At 28.7% G+C, this 21,598-nt stretch overlaps 1 protein-coding gene across 1 annotated transcript in view; it reads left to right on the forward strand.

Annotated features, from left to right (window-relative positions):
• The window catches only part of LOC107440892 (uncharacterized), an 80,743-nt gene that overhangs the window by 38,166 nt on the left and 20,979 nt on the right, over positions 1-21,598 (forward strand). The window contains exon 2 of the mRNA XM_016053961.3: positions 20,650-20,888. Within this exon, the coding sequence (XP_015909447.2) occupies positions 20,650-20,888 (239 nt within the window). The remainder of the gene's footprint in view (positions 1-20,649; positions 20,889-21,598) is intronic.

Below are 21,598 nucleotides of genomic sequence, written 5' to 3' on the forward strand. Positions count from 1 at the left end.
AATTCTATTATTTTTAAAATTGTCTTATCTTTTCGTTTACTAACTTTTCTGGCTATTTGTCGCAAAATCGCTCCCAAAAGCTCGGTAAATTTTATATTTAATTCATTAACCTATTTTAATTTTGATTATGTTAGTGCTTTGATGTCTTTGTTTAGAAACAATTCCGTTCAGCCTCTCTATCCCATTTTTTTTAATATTATTTTATTAGGTTTAATTGAGTTTCATATAAAAGTCACATTTTTATACTTATTGTATAGTATGGACCAAATTATTCAACAAAGTACAGGGGGAAAGAAAACTCAACAGGAGAGAAAGTGATAAGCTATCCGCGGTTTTATAAAATCGTAATATTTAAATTTCTAAGTTCATACAGGAACATTTTACAATTTTACATTTCTTTTGGATTATTAATGTTTTGCTTTGATCACAATCCATGTTTATTTATTATTAATTTGTGTTTATCTTAGTCTGATCTTGATTTCACTTCTCGAACTCTTATAATTTGTTACTTACTTGCTATTTTTTATTGTTAAACTTTTACTTTTTTTACTAGATTTTTTTTTAAAATGAAATTTACAACGTTTATTTATTTTTTTACCATAACTGTATTTGGAATATTTACGGCGTTAGGAAACGCGCTAATAATACAACCACCAAACCCCACAAGTTGATTTCCATCATTTCCTGCAAAAAGTCTAAAAGATTTCATGGATTTATTATTAAGCAGTACGGTACTTCACGAACGTTAACTCATCACTTGTCTCCTTAATTGTCTTTCGCAGCATCATTATGAACCGGAAGATGGAAGGATAGAGCACTGATTACTTATTACAAACCATGAAGTGCGTCCATTCCATTATCTTCCCCCCTTTCATTCTTCAATTAAGTTTCCACCCCCACTATTTTTTGTCAGCGATCTTAATAAGTCTTTTTATTCTTAATGTATTCTGTGTTTTTACTTAATGAAAGGGGGAGGGAAAAATTTTAATGGACAAAAGGATGGAGATATAATGGTTTTTTATTATTTATTTTTTGATGGACTTTAAATTACATTAATTTTACATTCATGAATATCGAAATAAAATACATATATTTTATAATCATTCCTTATAATAGAAAGGCATGTGGCAACACTGTGATAAGCCACGCTCTTCCTTTTATATTGTTTCCGAACGGGTTCCTTACAGTTTTCTGAAACTCGAACAGCTTATTCCCGAAATGATGCTTTTCACCAGAAAATATCATCACAAATTTTAATCATTTGTATGCTAAGGATGAATATTGATTGTATTCGCCATATATTTTATTTCTTGACAAAATTTATGTTCATGTTGAACTAATTTAGTTATTCTCTAAAAAATGCAGTAAGCTCAGTTTTGTGATTTCTTTAATGGCTCCTTTCATTTTGATTTTTTTTTTCAATCTGCTAACAACTTAATTTTTTAATAACTTGTTTATAGTTTGGAGAAAAAACGTTATTATTTCTCCAGTGGACAAATTTATTTATGTAAATCGAAGCTATCATTTCGTAACTTATATACATTTAATTATTAGTTTTTATACGATTAATTGCAGTCCTTTTACTGTTAAATGATATTTTTTAGATTTTAATATTGTTACGAATTTTTACAGAATTAATTACCACGAGAAAATAGTGAAATCATATATTTAGGGGACCCCCAGAAATCTGCGCATTGTTCAAATCTCACAGTCCCAAATATTTTCTAAGATGAATCGCCTCGAAGCTTCCTGAAATAGATATTGTCATCGTTCTGCTGATAAAGTCTAATGAATTGACCTTCGCCAAGTCAAGTTTTTGATATGCAGTCTTCCTTCACTTCCTTGTGCCATAAGTTAACCTGTAATTTCTTTTTTTTACCTTTTCCTGTTGGAAGATATGCCGTGGTGTATTTGTTCCTGCTGATAACGGCATCGAATGTTTCAATGCCACTGTTAAGAAGTTAAGAAGTCATTCTCATTTGTCCGTTTTATGCTGATGGCCTGTCATTGTTGCCTCCAGAATGGTTAATTGGTACCAGTGGGATCATTTATATTGGCCGGCATTCCGGTGTCTGATATAGGTATGGTTTCAGAAACAAGGAGGATGATGATACTTTGAATCCTTTATTATAGGTTGAAGTAGATTTTTAAATGTTTTTAAAAGTTGGATAATTTTAAAAATGTGTTCATTTTCATCGGTCAACAAACGAAAATTTATTTAGTTTTGAAAATTTATTAGTAGGTCGAAAATTGTGATTATTAGGTAACCTTAAAGAATAAAGTGCTCAAATTAACTTGTTATGTTACCTATTTTTGAAATTTTCGTTTACAAAATGAAATTATTCTGGTTATTTAACAGTGAGAGTTGTTTATTTTAAAAAATACCCGCAGAATATTTGTAACTAATTAGTCTTGTCTTGTAAAACGATTGATATATTTATTTTTGTAGCAGTGAGATTATTGCATTTTATGTTTTTAACATGCGCGAATACTGCAACGAAAAAAATGAAACAATCGATGGTTTTTATATCGATTTTAGTTTTATTCTATGATTGTATTTCAGTTAACGCTATTAAAATTTATAGAACTTAAGGTTTCATATTCACAACTAAAAAAATTTATTGCAAACTTAATACAGACGTCCATATGCATATTTATTGTCAAGAGAAAAAGTAAAGGATGTAGATAAAGTAAATGGGATTTATTGGTCATTGATAATGGTATTTTTTTAGAGGTAGATTGATGGGTAGACAAGGGGTCCAAAATAAGCAGTGACCATATGCATTGACAGTCCCTGTGCTCTGACTCATCGTAATATGACTATAATGTTGTTTACTCTAGATCCCTACCCGTTTATTGAATCATTGATTAGATAACAATGGAAATGAATCTAGGAAGTTTCCTTGCAATAATTGTGTTATTAGAAACGCTCATCTCACAATTTATATTTACGTCTATTTATTTTAAGCTTTTTTATGAATATTATCTTAAACTGGTAAATGATTTTTTTTTATTTTTAATATTAGTATTAAGGAAACAAAATACAATTATTGCTCCTGCGTTAAAATACTACAGCATAATGATGTGTATTTTGTGTCGCTCTGCTGGATATCTAAGAAAAAAACTAATAAAAAAAAAAAACTAATAATAATGTCCGTAATCACTATGTTGTAGAAATTGAAAAATCTAGTTCATCTTATACTCTATTAATTTTTTTTTTTTTAAACCAAGTTATTAAAGAAAGTTTATTTTATGATATGGCAGATAACGGGTACGGGTAGATCTTTAAATCTACTTCCACAAACATTTCCGTATCTAAATTTTTTCTAAGAATTACAAAAAACAAACATTATATTGGAGTATTAAATATAAATTCGCAATTACCAAATATTAAGTCAAATACAGAAAATATTTAACGAATGATTTTTAAAAAAAAAACACCCTGGGGGATTTAAGAAGCTTTCTCCACTGTGTTTAATAACCGAAGCAACATTCACGTTCTTTGAATATCTTCAATTGAATTATAAGTGGGCTTATATTGTTTTTAAGTCATCCGATATTATGTTTTCCTACAGCAAAAGGACAGTAAATCCCTGTTTATGACATAACCGTTTTTAAAAAGATTCGAATAGAATCTGGTTTGAGTAGATCATCCCAAGCCAGCTGGAAGTCGACATTCCATACCGTTGAGTCACACATTACCTACCTGAGGTTATTGTGTCCCATCGGGGAGTACAGGTAAAAAAAGGAGGTTCCTCTCTCTTTCTCTGTTTATCCTCATTTCTTGAATGCGTTGCTTATTATTTGTCAGATATGTCTTTATTTTTACGAACGCATTTCGTTCATTTTGCCCAGTGGGATTTAAAAATCTTCTTTCCCAACGTCACTCAGTTCATTCATTTCTTTTTAAAAGTTTTTCTAGTTGTGAAAGTGCGGTATTATTCGATTAATGTTTCAATGGGCCAGAAGGGGAGGGGGTATATTTTTAAACGTTGCATGTTATTTGTTGTCAAAAAGCAATTTATTAAGGTTGTTTTTTCGCCCTATTTTTTCCCTTCTTTCTAAGTAAGATGGAACTAAAAAGTTTTTGTTGCAACGTCTCGTAAATTAACGAGTACAAGGAAACTTGGAACCTTATTTTGTTAATAGTTAATATTTGTGACTTTCTCTCGTTACCTGTTAAGATACACATTTAAGGCGTCACTAAATTGTTTTTTAAGATGTGTTTTTATTGTGTCTATATTGTTGCTATATTCTTACTTGTGTTCTTACTAAAGCTGATACTACTATTGAGCCAGTAATGCTTTTATCTACAAAGACATTGTGGATTAAAGCATTACTAGTTCCCATTGTCTAGTACTATTTATTATTTAATGTTCAATTTTTAAGTGGTATTGTAATTAATTATTACAGTTTGAAGGTGCTTATTATACTATTTAGTTAATGAATCAAAGAGTACTGTCATCTTAATTGGGAGATTTTATTCATTTTTAATTGAATTTTTTATTTAAATTGGTAATTTTATGTTTACATAAGGTATTGGCTAATAATATTTTATTTTAAATAGATAATCATTATTTATTAAATCAAAATATATAATTTTCAAAAAAAAATTATGTTGAATAGAAAATATCTTAAAAGGATTATTCAGAATCACTAACTGCCACCTACACAAATATATATTTCAAACATTAAAAATAGCAATTGCTAAATATTAAACATGCTTGAACCTAAAGTTAAAAAAATAATTTTCTATACTTTTCTTTTTATCCCTTAAATCTTATGTTTTTATGAGTTGCTGTCAATAAAAGACTCAAGCGAAGATACTTACTAAAATACTAAATATTTATTAAATAGCCACAAGATTAAAACATATATACATTGAATGCCGAGAATGATTTATTCGAAAAGAAGCTAGTCATTTTTATGTTATCATATTGCTTTTCTATATCTATTGTTGGATAAATTAAGAAGAACCTCCTCATACGTCAATGGGATGTAAAAGCTTTCATTCGATTGAAGACAGGAGAGGTGGACTATGACGTAATTCATCATGACGTATTAAGGAATAACAATTTTTAAATTTGTGTCATGTAAGAAAGATAATCAGGTGATTTAAAATGAGTCACGTAATTTATCTTAACGTATTCTAAGCAAAAACTTATTTTGTGAATGTGATGCTATTACAAAGTTTTTTCATTTAGTCGATTCCAACTGATTGGTTAATCGGTGAATTAATACGAGAAATAATACGTTCTTTCCCTTCCATTTTTAAGCTAAATTTTCTTTCACTTGTTTTTATTTCCTTATTCATTTAAAATTGATGATATTTTATGTTATGAGAGCTTTGTTAATAGTATAATCGAAGAGTTAAGTGAATAAACGTTCTAAATTTATATATATAAAAAAACTAATTTCAAGTTTGAAGATCTTATTTTAGTTTCATTTAACTAAAGAAGTCTAGCAACAAACTTTGAATGTTTTTGAGAAGAAGTTTCATAGATCATTTGGCTTAGATTAAAGGCGAGACAAAATCTTATATTTCTTTTATTTTAAAATTCTTATATTTTTATTAATTTTAAAGATAATTTCTTCAAATTCATTTTTGATTTTACTATGTTTGTTTTTCTTTCTTAGTATAATGAAGACTTGTCAGAATTATTGTTTAAGAACGTATTTGATTAAAGGAAAGGACCTTTTTGCAGGCATTTATTCTACAAAATGTAATATAAAACCGATACAATACTAAAATGCGTTTAAAAATTTTATAATAGATTTAAAACACATTACGAGTAAGATTGTGTAAAATGCTGTTCACAAATCAACGGTAAATATTATCGAAGAGGGTAACAAGGTACAGAATATTTTGTAATTAAAGAATTAATGTAAAAACGGTGGCAACAGGATTTTTTAGGCGTATCTTGACCTGCTCTGTTTATCTGTGTGGTCGGTTCACGAGGGCATTTCGACTTGAAGCCGGAGGAACTAATTCAATCGCAGTCAATTAAAAATCGTCGCCCACAACCAATTATGGAATAACTTCCTTCTCTTTCGGTGTTATTAAATTCGTCTGATGAAAATATCTTTCTTTTTTTTTCTTTTCGTGAAAAATGAACGCGGCCATTGTTGCGAAAATCACGCTTTCATGCACTTAGTGAAAATAAAAGACAATGCCATTTATTTTATGGATCGTAAGAGCTATTATCTTTTAATTGTTCATCATAAGCACGAACGGTAATCCGCACTAGTATGGTAGACTCAATTATCCGGTTAAACTATGTTTTTTTTAACGATTATTAAAAATGGTATATTTTACCTGATTTTTTGTATGCTGTAATTCTATAGTTAAGTGTCCATATTTTTTTACAATTTATTTTTATTTCTCTTATGCTGTGTGTTTTGAATATTCAATTTCATAATTTTTTCTTGAGGATTATTTAGATATTTCGGTTTATAATGTCACAAATTTGTTGTTAATTATTAAGAGGCCATTTAAATACTAGGCATGGATACTAAACAACCGATAATAACAATCCAGAATTACGCACAACGCATTTTAATAACGAACATAAAATACAAACATACACGAAATACAAACGCTACAACCACGCTATCTTTTAGAACAACATTTTAAAACGAACTGAGGAAAAAGTACATTTGTTCTCTCCAACAGCGACATCTATTGCTTAATATCTTTAACAACACTATTTTTATTTTGTTAGTTAGTCTTGTACCCCAAATAAGATTTTGTGGCAGTATTTTGATGTCTCACAGCAATCACTATTGTTACTCCTGCCTCATATCAGCAAAAAAAAAAAATCACAATAATCAAAAATAATTAAGTACCGTAACGAACAGTTTAGTGAAGAACGTGTAAAATACTAATACAGGAATAAAATATCTTTTAAATTTTTACTACCTAATATATTCAAACATTAAAACATTAATTAATCTTATCAATCTGTAAATGTATATTAAAATTTCTTTCGCATATATTGAATACATAATTGTTTTAAACGAAAATTAAATTATGAAGTATTCTAAAGATGCAAGCAAATATGCTTGAGAAATATTTATGTATCTTGCAACTTTTATTTAAAATGTTTGTTTGGAATTTTAATTTTATTCTTCTCAATGTACAATTTTTAGTTCTACCCAATTAATATTTTTTCTCTTACTTAATATAATTTTTATAAATTAAAAAGTTTTTTTTTTTTTGTTGATAAAAATCAAAACGTTTTGTTTGATAACTTTAATTATAATCAAATACACGCTCTATCACGTGCAGAAAAAAGTGAAAGTTGACGTGAGAACTTATGTCAAGGTTATTTGACAAGTTTATCAACTTTTTGGTGATTCGTTTCAGATTTCATTTTCTACCATTTTTTTTTCTAGCTTCTCTATTGTAAAGTCAATTTTTTTATTTTATTTTTTTGAATCACATTGTCTTTCGAATTTGATTGTGTTGAAGATACTCTGTTAAATTGCCATAAATCCTTTCTTCAGATATATCACCAATTGTCAGAATAAAAATACCACCTGCGGTTAGATTTCCTGTGGTTTCTTTTCCTTTGCTTTGTTAAAGGCTTCTCGTTTTACAAATGAAAACAGCTATCTCTATCTCTGCAATGTTATTTTTCCAGAATTAAAAAAAAAATAAAAAAAATTCTTAGTCCTTTGACATGATAAAATGTTTTACTTTTGGTTTCAAACAAATTCTAAACCATTTAACTTAATCTCCTCTTTTTATAGTTCAAAATAAAACACTCTAATAACTTTTCAGTTGTGTATACTTTTATTCCCTCTGATTTCGAGTGGTTTAACCTTTCATCAGTATGTTATTGAACTCTTTTTGATTAAGAAATCTTTTTAAATTAGAACCATTATTTTCCAAGTGCTTTGGGCCATTTCTGTTAGAATTAAATTTTGGAAGGCTGGAAATTATAGCAACATAAAAGCTTTGTTTTCAAAATTGAATTACTTTAACCAAAGTTATAAATTTTAATGTCATTTTATTGAGCCTTTACTTACTCTTTCATCGCTAGACATATATTTTTAAGAACTTGTTCTAACTGCTTATTCAGAAAAAGAAATAAGTTAAATGGTACGATTTCTGAAAACGATGAAAGTTCACCGTTGTTTTTGACTTAACAAGAAATTTTCAAAGGCAATGAACTTTTTTTACCCCATTGATGCTTGTGAATTGCTACTTGAAGTTGAACCATACCTTTAGCGTACGGCAGCAAATGTTATTCTATAACTTATACTAAATTTTTCATTCTAAAGTTTTTTAGTAAATATGTTATTTTCTTAATTGTTGTGTCGTAATCAAATTTACTTCGTTTCTAGCTAGCACATCATGCTGAAATTTAAAACAGCGCAAATAGTGAATGTAAGGAGAACATAGTCTTTGAAAATTAAAAAAGCATTTGCAATTTTTCAATGTATTAAAAGTTTTTCCAATGCTGCACTGTTTTGGCTTATAAAAATATGAATAAATTGCTAATTTTCATTAATTGGCCAAATCATTTAATTCAACACTAGTCTTCTTATGACATTCGTTTTATTTTTATTTTATTTACAGAACTTGCAACTTTAATCCATCATAAAAGATATGATTAATCTCAAATTGAATTATTATAAATTTTCAAAAAATTGATTTTAACAATAACCGTTTCAAGTTTTTTTAAAAAAATTTCTTACCATAAAGCGTTTACTCCAATTGAATCGCTAATATTTCACAGATATTTTCCAGTATCTTTGACGATAGCAGGGGACCACAATTTCCCGCAAAAGAAAATTTAAATATGTTTAGAAAAAATTGATTTTTCGAGAGCTTCTTCGAATAGATGATTGCGCAACTAACAGTTACTCTTTTTAGTATGAAGGAAAGGGGCTGTGGAACTTGTATTTAGTTTCTAAAAATTTGCTTCGCGTTTAGGATACTCAAAATTGCCTTCCTTCCACCCTTCCTTGGCAATAAAGTTTCTTAGAACAATTTGAAACACCTTTAAGATAGCTAAATTCGAGTAATTGATATCGATAGATTTTTTTCAAACCAGTCAGTGTGTAAAAAACTCCACCTAGCAGAGGCCATATCAAAATCAATTTGCAGTGACAGTATAAAAGAATATAATTTCATTTTTATAATCCCTTACAATCTATTTTTTTTTTTAAAGAGGCCGGCTAAATATATTAATTTCTTTTTCGAAAGCTCATCCTTTTACATGATGATGTGAGGCGGTTCATATAATCTTAGTAATTCATTCTCCCACTATCATAATTCTACAGATCGAGAGACAATAAAAAAAGAAGGAAACATGTAACAAAAACCACGCCTGAACCTTGGAAGGCCTCCATGATGCATCGGATATCTTTGATCTTGATTCTGGGGGTTATGTTTACAGTCCGGCTGGGCTCTTCCACTTCGTTTCCATCCTCATTTTCCCTCAACTCAGTTTTAGAATCTTTTTTTCATTTATTCCCAAGACGTTGTTGAATCTGTAGATTGGATAAGTTTCTGATTTCGGAGCTTCCGAGGGAGTCGGTTCGGCGCCATGTGTCACCCTGTACGTGGGTGTCGGCTGCGTCTTGTCAGCTGCGGGGAAGTTCTGCTTCCTCAGGTGAGTTTTCAGTGATATGTCTGACATTGGTTGCTTCTTTTTTTTATTTTTATTTGTTTCATTTGGTGTGCGTATTGTTTTTAAGTTGTCGGGTCTCGAGTTTAAGTGTGTTTCCTCCCTTCATTTTTTAAAGTGTTTTTATAGGCTGATGTGTGCATTCTTATCTTTTAACTTAGCCAAATGTCTTGAACACGTTTTTTTTCTTTCTTCTTCCCTTTAAACTGAAGAAAATAAACTCGTTGATGTATCGTACTTGGTGTCAAAAATCGGCTTTAACAAGAGACTTCAATGCTTATTTCAAAACCTTTCTCTTAATGATTTATATTAAGATAATCTCGCTCTTAGCCTCTTCTACTTCTTCTTTTTTTTTTTTTAATTGTTCTTGTATAGCTAAGCAATATTATGAGCCAGTATTTTTAATTCAAAATTTCCATTAAATGATTTATCTTCATTTCAGTCTGATTTTTTTTTTAAATCTAAGTTGAATATTTTTATTAAATTTTATAAACCCACCAATGCAACACCTCCTACATTAGAAAGCCTCCACACGGTTTCTTATAAGTAGTCTGCGCAGACTGCTTAAAAAGTGAACCGGTTGTGCGTTTGAACCCAAATTGTAGTTTAAAAGTGTCTGAGAGAAATTTATCATGTATATTTGAGAATTGCATCTGTAGTGGTAGACAAGTAAATAAGACAAACCAACCATATTCATAAATTAAACAAATTTTTAGACGTATATTTGCTACCAATTTTTTATTTTTACTAGATTTTCTATAAAAGGGCTCTTTCGTAAACTGGTTTACCATTATAGTGGTCTGATCGGACTACCTATAAAAACCGTGTTGAGGCTTTCAGTTGTAAGAGGCGTTGTCTAATGCCCTCCAATATCAATACAGTAGTGTAAGGAGCACTCATATATAATATATATATATATATGATGTTTTTATATTTTAGTAGCTTTAAAAACATTAAAATTATTACGAGAAAGAGAGAATTCATACTTTGCAATTAGACTAAAACTTTCCTCCAGAAGATAGGGTCCCTAAAGGAAGCAGAAGCTACAGTTTTAGTTTTCACGGAGGCTTTATAAAGGAAAAAAAAAGATAAACGTGACACGTGCTACTCACGTGTCTGTCTTTAGTGGATTCCAAAATTAGTAACATCTCCACCACCCTCATGCTATTTCCGCTTCTCATTCAGAAAATTGCGGAAAACTCACTCCATTCCCCTATTCTTTCCATTCCTTGGGACTTTTCTTAGCAATTGAAGTTACAAATGGTGTATGATTCTGCGGAAAAATTACGCACATAAATTCTTTTTTAATTATAAAATATTCTTTTAGTCTTGACGAGTGCGTCGTTAATTAGTTTAAGAATGAGATATGTTTTATTGTATGTATGTTTTATTTGGGTAATTTATGTCAAATTGTGTTTTTGATGTTTTATTTTAAGAAATAAGCGCTCGAATAAATAAGTTTTTAAAGGAAAGCTTGGAAATTTTTTCATTTGAGGCTCAAGTTTAAATTAATTACAGAAAAAGTTATTTTTATGAATCTGTTCTATTCTACTAAATTATAGCAGTAACAAGTAACTGTTCTTAATCACTTAACTTAGCATTTAATACTTATTATCGATTTTCTTTCGTAGATAACCCTTATTTGGGTCGTTCACTGATATAGAAAAAGGAAGGTAATTATTTGAAATCTTCATAATTTGATTTTTGGGTATTCTACAAATTTAAATTTTTTATAGAGAAGTTAATTTTTAAGAACTTGATTCAGTTGCTGTGTTACTTAATAGCAAAGCATAACTGCATTTAATAACTTACCTCATTATTTTAATTCTGATTGTTCTGCTACATTTCGTAGAACAACTATTCTTTGGCTCTTTCAATGATCTTGGCAGGTTAATTTTATGTTGGAACGGTACATATTTTGATTTTTGATGTACAATGCAAAATTTTATTTTCGAGTTATTAATGCAAACTTTGCTTCTAAATTAAACACAGTGCAAGATTTTTTTATTTTTTCTTAAGCATAGCATCGTTAGTGATGTTACTTTTCAAATGTTAATCTTTTTAGGCTTGGCATGGCTAATTAACATGGGTTATTATTACAAACAAATGCCTATAGTAACTTTAAAAAAGTAATAGATTATAAAATCGTATTTTTCAGTTAGAACACCAATCTCAATACCGTCACTATAAGATCTATTTACTTACGTAAATTGCAAAATTGTTTTATTAATTTTTTAACAAAGTTGATCAAAACATATAAGAATGAAACTCTCAGATTTTAGAAAATAGCTGAAAAATGTGTATAACCATATGTAGCTATTTGTTTTGTTGATTTCGAGAAGGTATATTTTAATTTATTTGTTTAATATTATTTTTTGATTTCGTATTACATCATAATCTGAATCTAATATTATGTTATCTGAACTATATAAGCGTTTATATTCAAATCTGAATGTTAAGTAAATAAATTTGTATTGCCATTTTTAATCAAATAATTTCCTGTATAATAAACGTTACAGGTTTTAGATTATAAATTGATAAAGAAAAATAAAAGTCAAAATTTAATTTATTTTCCTCTCTTTTAACTTAAGAATGAAAATAACTGGTTTTTAGATCTGCCTTCATCTTTCTCAAGGACACCTGTTTGAATTTTAGAATGCAGTGTGTTTGTAGACTTATCAATTAATCAATCATTTTTCACCTGTTGTGTAAGAATTGCATTAAAAATGTATGATTGATACTTTTTATTTGACAGCAGTAATAATTTTGAGTAATTGGAAATCATGTAACGGATTCATCGCGTAAGAAAAATTGGCATTCTATTAGTAATCTAATCGTTTGACTTTACATTTCATGAATAATATGTTACTTTTATTTTTCATATACTATTTCAAGCTTTATAAATTGAAACTGGTCAAAATTAAACTTATACGGTCGCTACTAATGAGAAAACAGTGCAACTTCAAGTTGTTTTTTTATCTTTTAGGAGGCAGCAGTAAGAGATGAGGAAAAAAATATTAATTAACCTTTGTTTAAACATTGTAACCTCATTATATCTTTTTATTTTGCTATAGCTATAATTTATAAATAATTGAAAATCGTGTAAGGAGTGATAATAACTAATAGAATGCTGGTATTATTCTTTTAATATCTAATCATTTTATTTATTAGTTTATGCATTTATTATGTTTGGTGCTTATTAAATTTTATTTATTTTCTAATAATTTAAAACTTAAGCGTTATCGGGACGATTCGTTAAAAATATCAGTTATTTGAATTCGTAAGTTTAAAGCTTCATATTTTTAACTAAATATTATAATAAGTTTTGAAAGTTGTTTTATAACATGAAGAATTAAAAAAAAATAATAATTTAGATAATATTGGCATTATTCTATTAATAATATAATCATTTGGCGTTATATTTCATGTTTAGTATGTTTCTTCCAACTTTTTTTTTCGTTTTTTTTCGTCATAAATAACTTGATTATGATGCTAGCTCGTGCATAGCTCCGTAATTTGAAAATAACCGTTACCAGGACGATTTTTTTTATAAGAGCTTAGTAATTTAAAATTGAACTGAATGTTATCGTATACTTCAGAAATTGTTTTTGACTATTTTCCAATTACTATGAAAACTCGATATGCTCGCTTCACATCAAGGAATTATAAAAACTAATTGTAAACAAATTTTAAAAGACATAATTTTTTCACTGTCACGTTGACTAAAACAAAGTATTTTAAATAAATAAGGAAAATGTATTAGAAAATAGATTATTTAAATTTATTAAAGAATATTTTATTTCTAACATATTGTTCAAAAATTATCGCTTTATATTTTAAATAAACTATTTGTATGAGTACAACAATCTTTTGTGTTTGCAGAAATCTTAAAAACTTTATATAAAGCTAGCAAGTTGGTCGAAATTGCGGTTGGAACATTTTCTCACTTAGTCATGAGTATTTTAATTGACAGTTATTTTTGCCTAACAATACCCATTGTTTCCTTTCGATTATTAACCCGTGTCGAACAATTGATTAGCTTTTATTTGCTAACCTTCTAGCTGCGTGTGCTAAAAATTGTTTAAAATGCTATTATTCGGTTTAATTCTTCAGCTATTTAACAAACTGTCGCCGAAAAATATGTCGAGGTCAGTGTCATTGAGCTGAACAAATTTCGAACTGCACTTAGGGGAATTAATTATATTTGTGTGAATAATGGAATTAAATTTTTTTTGCTGGACTTATGAATAATGATTATGGTTGTTCTTATGAGTGACTAATTTAATTTAAATTCTGTCATTCAAAATTAAAACGCTCCACATAAATTTGAAAAGCATTCTTATTCTGGTTTGTTATGAATAAGGCATTAAATATTTTTCTTTTAAATGTATTGAATGCCACAATTAAATAAACTAAACAAAGTCATTTCTACAACTTTTATTTATTTATTTTTTTCTCTTGTTCAAAAGATTTGTTTTTATGTTCATGCAATTGAACTAAAAAATGACAATACAGTGAAAATTTTATTTTTACGAGTTGAAAAATTTTTTATTTAAGATTTTTTTCAATTGCATTCCTAGTTTTTGTCATAATGATTAATCATGACTCGTGATATTTTTCGTTCAATACACCACTAGTTCAAAATAAAATATAAAATTCTTAAAAAAATTTTTGTTGTAAATTTTCTATCAAGAATACTGTACGTGTTGTTTAATAATTTTTTTTAAATTTTAGATAAATAAAGCGAGATCGACAGCAAATTAATGACTTACTAGTTTTTGAGCAATTTCTTTTTACTATTTGAAATATTCTAATTAAAAACAAGTTGGATAAATGTATAAATGAATTTTGTAAATTCGATATTTTTTAATCTTGTAAAATATGTAAAACTTGCCTTATACATTCATTCTGACATTTTCTCTAGGATTAAGAAATTATGTAAGACACATTTATCTTTCAAATGAAATTTTGATTATTAATATTTGAAACAAGATTTTAAAATTATTAGTAAGAAAAAGATTTCTAAAACTCACCCTTAAGAAACATATTTACTAAAAAGTTACGACTATTTTCCTATTTTTTCTTTAAATGCTATTCTTAATTATAAAATTAACCAAAACTTATAGTGTGAAGCTTGAATGCTAAGAAGCTTTTTTATATCTTTTCAAACTAATCGAAAGAAATAAAAAAGCTCATAAATAAATTATATAATTCGATTATTTCGATCGGTACGAATATTTTAAGTATGATAAATATACCAGATTTTTCAATTATTATTATGTCTGACAGTGTCTGTCATAGAATTATTGATCGTTTGCCAAATGTAAAAATTCCAATCCTAATTTGGACTACTGTTGAATCCGTTGCACGGATTGCGATTGCATTACGAGTGTGCAACCCAATATCTTCAATCTAGCTAATATGAATTGACCGTCATATGATTCTTAAATATCTTTGACCAAAAAACGCCGATGAATCATGATACCGTTTCCGTTTTCATTGGACAGTTAATAACGTCGTTTAAAACTTCTTGTCGTGCGTTTTATGTTTAGGTTTAGATTTTTTCATAATAACGCATACACATTCTTCTGTTTCTATATAATCTAAACAAAAACGTGAATGGCTAAAGTGTACGGAACTAAATTCTGTTTGTCGAAAGAATCGGTAGTCATGCTTGCTTATGCAGAAAGAATAAGTTTGGGCCAAGTAGGGCGCGTCCTAATACTCAGGAATAGCCTTCTTATGTAAAAAAATTCCGTAGAAGAAAGCTTAGTATATGGGCAAATTCCTTTTAAAACTATAATATTTTTACTTGACAGATAGGCGCGTGGCTGAAATCAATTTGTAAGACGCGTGGTCTTTTCAGAAATAATTTTGCTTTTATTTATTTTTCTATTTGCGTATAAATGAGCCTATTTTTATAAAAAAGAATATATGTATGGTGAATGGTAGGCTGCATTGCCTTATTGTCATAAATGTATGTGCTGTAATACTTAAAAAAAAAAATTTTCTTTTTTTTTTTCTTCCTGTATTATTTAGTTTTCTTTTTATCGATTTTTTTTTTAATGTTTATGTTTATAATTTAAATGTTATGTTATTCTCGGTTCAACCGCTTTGCACAGCCCACCTACCAATAATATACTTTTCAAGTTATCTTTTCTCAGAACATAATAAACGAATTGACGAAATTTTTTTTATTTATTTGTTCTTGTTACGATGCTTTTTTCAACGTTTTTAAATTTCAGTCAAGTTTTTTTAAAAATTTACTTAAGAAGGGAACTCGTAATTGGGATTCGTTAAAATTATCATCATGACAGGAATAAAGAAAATCTAGCAGTAATTTTAGAGAATATGTTGAAGATAATATGGAAATGCATAGGAATAGATCATCACCCAGTTCATCTTAGTATGATAATTATTCTTATGAATACATGATTTAACATTAGTTGAATGCTTAAAAAGCAAAAACTTGATGATATAGCAGTAATAAATATGCCAAGTTCAAAAATTTTCCTAATCGGTTAGTTGTTGGCTTTTTAGTTCTGATTTTCATTTTCAATCCTAATTGAAAACCTATCTATTGGTGGTGTTAAAAAAACAACTTTATTCATATCGTTAAAAGTTTCACCCGAAAGATCATTTGTTTTTCCCGGATTTTCTTACTCAAACGTTAATAACATCTCTTGAACTTGACCGAAATCCATATTTTATGCTTTGTTTTGAACTCGGAAGCAAACTCTGTTCATCTCGATTTATAAGAAAAGAAAGTTCTTAATATTTTAACTACATATCCTTTATTTGTTCTCTCATATCGGTTTGGTTCCACCCTTTGCTTATAACTACTCCATCATTCTGTCACGATGTTGACCTTGCGTGAAATTATAAGTTATGTCGATTACGTGGCTTGTTGCGTTATTCTTCGAATATTCTGTTATGGTTAATTATTTTGTCATGAATCCTTCGTGCTCATGGCGTAGTTAAATGAAAACAATAAGTGTGGTAATTGATAGTAAGTTTGCGAGAAATTTCTAACTGATTGATTTAATTTTCATTTTTGCCTTAAATGTTTTAGGAAACTGTATTATGATTTTTTCTTCCAATTATAGTTGAATTATAGTTAGTCATTGTTCTATTTTAGTTGAACACAGATCTTGGGAAGTATTTGTCCATATTCCTTGGCCATCCCCCATGTTTATGATAACTTTATTATCATTCCTGGGCTTAAATTAAGATTTAAATCTTTTTCTAATTGTATTCATTTATTTTCAAAATTGTTAATTCACTAACAAATGTTCCACTGTTGATTTTTGAATAATTTTGTCAATTTCGATCATTCTTTACAAAAATATATAATTTTTCTGTTGATTTTTTCTTTTTGTGTGATTTATTTTTGGTCGAAAACTTTTTTAACAATTTTCATTCATTTTCGAACGTTAATAACTTGAGTTTCCCCCCCCCCACCCCCCTTTATCTCTGGTGTTGATATTTAGGTATTTAATGTTAAAATTATTATGCATTGTTTCTCGGTGTTTCATCCGGCAATTAAAGTGTTTTCGTAAAAATAACCATTTCAAGATCATTTCCTACTATGAAAATGATGTCCCTGCCTGTTTAACGGTACATTTTAGATAACCGTTTTATCTTAGACTATTTGGAGACGTGGATGTATTAACTCAGCCGTATTTGTTCAAACAGTGTTAATACCAGCTGCTAGGAAAAAGACGATTCTTTTAAATCCATTCGAAGAATTGGTGTAGTTAATAAGCTGCATGCATGGTTATATTACCACAACTTTGCCAAGGTTAGTTATCTCTCTTTTATAACTTTGGCCTTCTGAAATTGAAAGTGTGTGCTCTTAAAAGAAAATTGAAAAATCCCGAAATTACATTTTAAGCGCTTCGTGTTAAAAGTCACGTGATTTATTATAATTGAGATTTCTTTTTACTATTGTCGGGTGTTAGTCTGAATAAGGCAGTTGACATCCATTCGCAATTTGTTAAAACTTAAAATGAATTTTCATTCATTTCATTTCATTTTCATTCACACTTTTTTCATTCCTTAACCCTTTTTTTAAAAATTTAATTATTTGTAAAATAGTGTAGTAAAACTATACATTAATAATGATAGTTACTTAAATCTTATGGTTAATTGCGTCTGTGTTATCTAGTTCAATTTAATGGATTGAAAAACTGGAAATTAGGTATGCTGCGGACCTAACCACCTCGTAACTCACCGAATCTTACTGTATTTTCTCCATATTTATTTAATTATTATTGAATTTTTGTAACTCAATAAGTCATTCTGTATAGATAGATTTTTGAGCACACCTAGTTTGAGAAAAATTGTTTGTGCTTTATGGAATTTTTTTCTCCCTCTCTTTACTTTACATCAAGTGTCCTCTTTTCGATAACAGTACTATTGATAAGTTGTATTATCTTTTGAAGAATTCTAAAAACATCTTTGTTGTATCAGTTGCTTAAAATGTATCGTTTTTCTTTTTATTTGGCTAACCTTAGTGCACTGGAATGATTGGAGGAGAATATGTCACTTTAGATTGTGTCGTTGTTATGTTTATTTCTAGTTTTGTAATTAAAACTAGTGTAATCATTAACTGGGAAACCTAGTTAATGATTACACTAGTTAGGATGCAAGGCTTACGAATGGTCTCTGTGCTGCTAAAAGCTACAGAATTAGTATAAGATAAAACTCTAAAACTAATTTCAATGAACTTTAAGAAAACATCGAAATTATAACTTTATAATCCGGAAGTATAGGGGTACTACTACTACTTGAAGAAATTTAAATTTTTCGAAATTTTGTTGGAAGAAATTTTTTCCCACCAAAACGTTTTCAAATATTATTAAGGTTAAAAAATTATATAAACGTGGAAAATGTACATATAATAAAAAATAAATAAAGTAAAAATATATAAAGTTGCACCGAAAACGTTAAAAACCAGCCATAATTTAATTTTATACATAAAAAAAACAAAGTGGATAAAACTTGTTTTTTTTTTAATTCGATACTTTTTCTTTGCCTCCTGTTTCTGACCGAATAATTATTGTTACTACACTAAATAATGTTTTAATCGACTAATATAGGGGGCCGTTCAAATATATAAATGAAACATTCATATATTTTGCAATTTGCTCTCCTACCCCTTTGTCAGGAAAAGTTAGCACGTAACAAACTTTCTCCCATGCGTATACATGAGAAGTTGTAACACCCCTTAGTTTTTGCTATAACTTTCACTGTAGTAAACTAGTTAAGGAGAGAGGGCAGTTAACCGAAAACTGCTAATTGAGGGAGGGGTATAAAATTGCATGAGACAAAGTTTGCGGTTTAATTCATTTTATAAAAATTTGAGTTGAATATTCTTTATGAATCTTTTGTTGTTAAAACTGTCGAAGAAATTTTCGCCACTATTTTCTTTCCCGAATTCAACTTTTAGTCCACATTTGAAACTTTTCCACGCGTAATATGTCGTTAAAAATTTTGTTGTTGTTGTTGTTGCTTTTCTTGAAAATAAGGGGTTTTTTATGTCTTGATTAAGCATTCCTCAAACTCCCCTTCTCTTTGTCAACAAAAATTTGCAAATCCCGAGCCTCCTTCCCCGTTAGGCGCTTACTTAATATGTGAACGACCCCTTAGCACTAGATTCGTTACCACCCCCGATAATCATTTTTTTCTTCTGCTGTCTTCTTGAAAGGATTGTGTTCCTCAAATATGTATATAAGTTCTGAATTAATTAAAAACTTATTTAAGTCAATGTTTCTTTTACGATGAAGTGGAAAACAACAGTGGTTGGATGCGTCTTTAGTTTCTAAAAGAAACTAGAAACTGCTATTTTACGCACCGTATCCAGCCAAAAAAAAATTTTCTTTTTAGCTGATGCGGCTAACTTTGTAGGGAAAAAAAAGTTGAACGCCGAAGAAAAAGCCAATATTTACGACTTGAAAAATAACTTCCGTGTTCGTGACATATTCATCTTGTACTGTTGCATAAATAAAATCTTACCGCTGACAAAGGGGAAAAAATATCTGGGAGTTGCTTGAACTGTAATGCGAATTTCGAGCTGTTACTAGGGGATTTGCATAGTATATCGGGAAAAAAAGATGATTCGACAGTTTTTATCAATACATTTTTTTGAGGGTATGGTGTTTGTCTATATTTATCTCTATCACTTGCACTTCCTATATTTTCGATACCATTTGCAGAGGCTCATCGTATAACCTTAAATTCTATAGTTGTTTATAAATAATTTTGTTACTTTTTTTAGCAAAGGATCTCTAGGAATTTACTTTTAAATTGATAGCGGTTTGCTATTCAATTTGAGCTCAGTAAAATGTTTCTTTTATTCATTTTTATCAAATCTTAATCCTTAGATGTTAAAGATATCTTAGGATATTTGATTAAAAATAAAGTATTTGTCTGAAAAGTGTGCAAGGAAGTGTTGAACATATGTGTGTTAATTAAAAAAAAAGTTGTAAACACAAAATTGAAAATGTCAGTATCCAAAATAGAACTCTTATGTCCAGTGGATATTGAGTGCATTTTAAGTCATAATTTTTTTTTTAATAACTGGAAAATTATTTTAGAATTGATCGAAAATAAAAATATGGATATAAGTTTACTCGGATGTTATTTAAAATCTAGACCTGTTCCTAATTTTTCAACATGTTCTTAAAACCTCATAGTTCACCAATAAGGAATGAGGGATTTTTTTTTCTCAATAATTTTGTATTAAATCTCCTGAAAACTAGAGTATATGAACTTGAGAAAAATAAGCAGTTGTGCTAAAACTAATTAAAAATCAATCTATTTTCATTAAATAAAAGTAAGAAAAAAAAAGCATTGTTTAAAACTTGAAACATGTTTTTTTTTATTGGAGACTATCACAAATCGTATATATTTTTTCTTCTTGAAAATGTTAAAAATATATTTTTAATATTGTATTAAAATAATTTTTGACTGACTACCAGGGAATTCAAAATATGGTTTCTTTTTGCAGGTACATCGGTAGACTTATCATCGAGTCTACTGGATATGTTCGACACGATTGTGGCGAAAAACACCCTTGAAAATGGCACTTCCGGCGCTCCATCTAGTGAACAACATTCTGCACCTTCCTCACATCCGGCTTCCGGTCCTCCCCCTTGTGATCCAGGAGGAGGGAAGAAGGCACCCTTTACAGGACACCGTCCCATTCGAGCATACAGCAAACGCAGCTATTCCGACAGTGCTTTTCAGGTAATTTCTTTTTATTTTTTTTACCTACATTCAATTTTATTATTTTATTTCTTTCTTTTTTCGTGTATGGGAATCCTTACACCTGTTTTTTATTTATTTATTTTTTAATGTCTTTCTCTACAAAACGTGTTCTTTTTCTTTATTTAAAGATAGGTAGCATTAAAATATTACGTAACTATATTTCGGCAAATTAGGAATTCCTCCCCTCCTCTTATACTTAGATAGTGCAAAATAAAAGGGACAAATTAGTTTTGCTCCGAACTGATCATATCGTGACTGCCTAAATGATTTTTTTTTTCTGCAAATATCACCTTCAGTTTTGATCCCATTATGAAGCATAATGAACTCAATCCCAACATATAAATCTTAAGATAAATGTTATATAGTACATAATGAACTCAACCCCTACATCTAAATCTGAAGATAAATGTTATATAGTACAATTATTCCATGTAAAATAAACATTGAAATAAATATTTTATGATAGAATTGTTCCATGTATAATAAATATTATTCAGTATATTATGAATTTTAAGCAAAATATTACATAGTAGAATTGAATCGATGTGTTCGAAACTCCACTTTCCCCCCCCCTCCAACATTGAATTTCTTACATATTGAAGTTCAGTTGACGTAGATACACAGTTAGGATATAAAAATTCATGTCCTACTACTTGCTAGTTATAGTCTATTTTTGGCAGTGAAACATC

The sequence above is a fragment of the Parasteatoda tepidariorum genome, chromosome 3, assembly GCF_043381705.1.
Source record: "Parasteatoda tepidariorum isolate YZ-2023 chromosome 3, CAS_Ptep_4.0, whole genome shotgun sequence".
Classification (NCBI taxonomy): domain Eukaryota; kingdom Metazoa; phylum Arthropoda; class Arachnida; order Araneae; family Theridiidae; genus Parasteatoda; species Parasteatoda tepidariorum.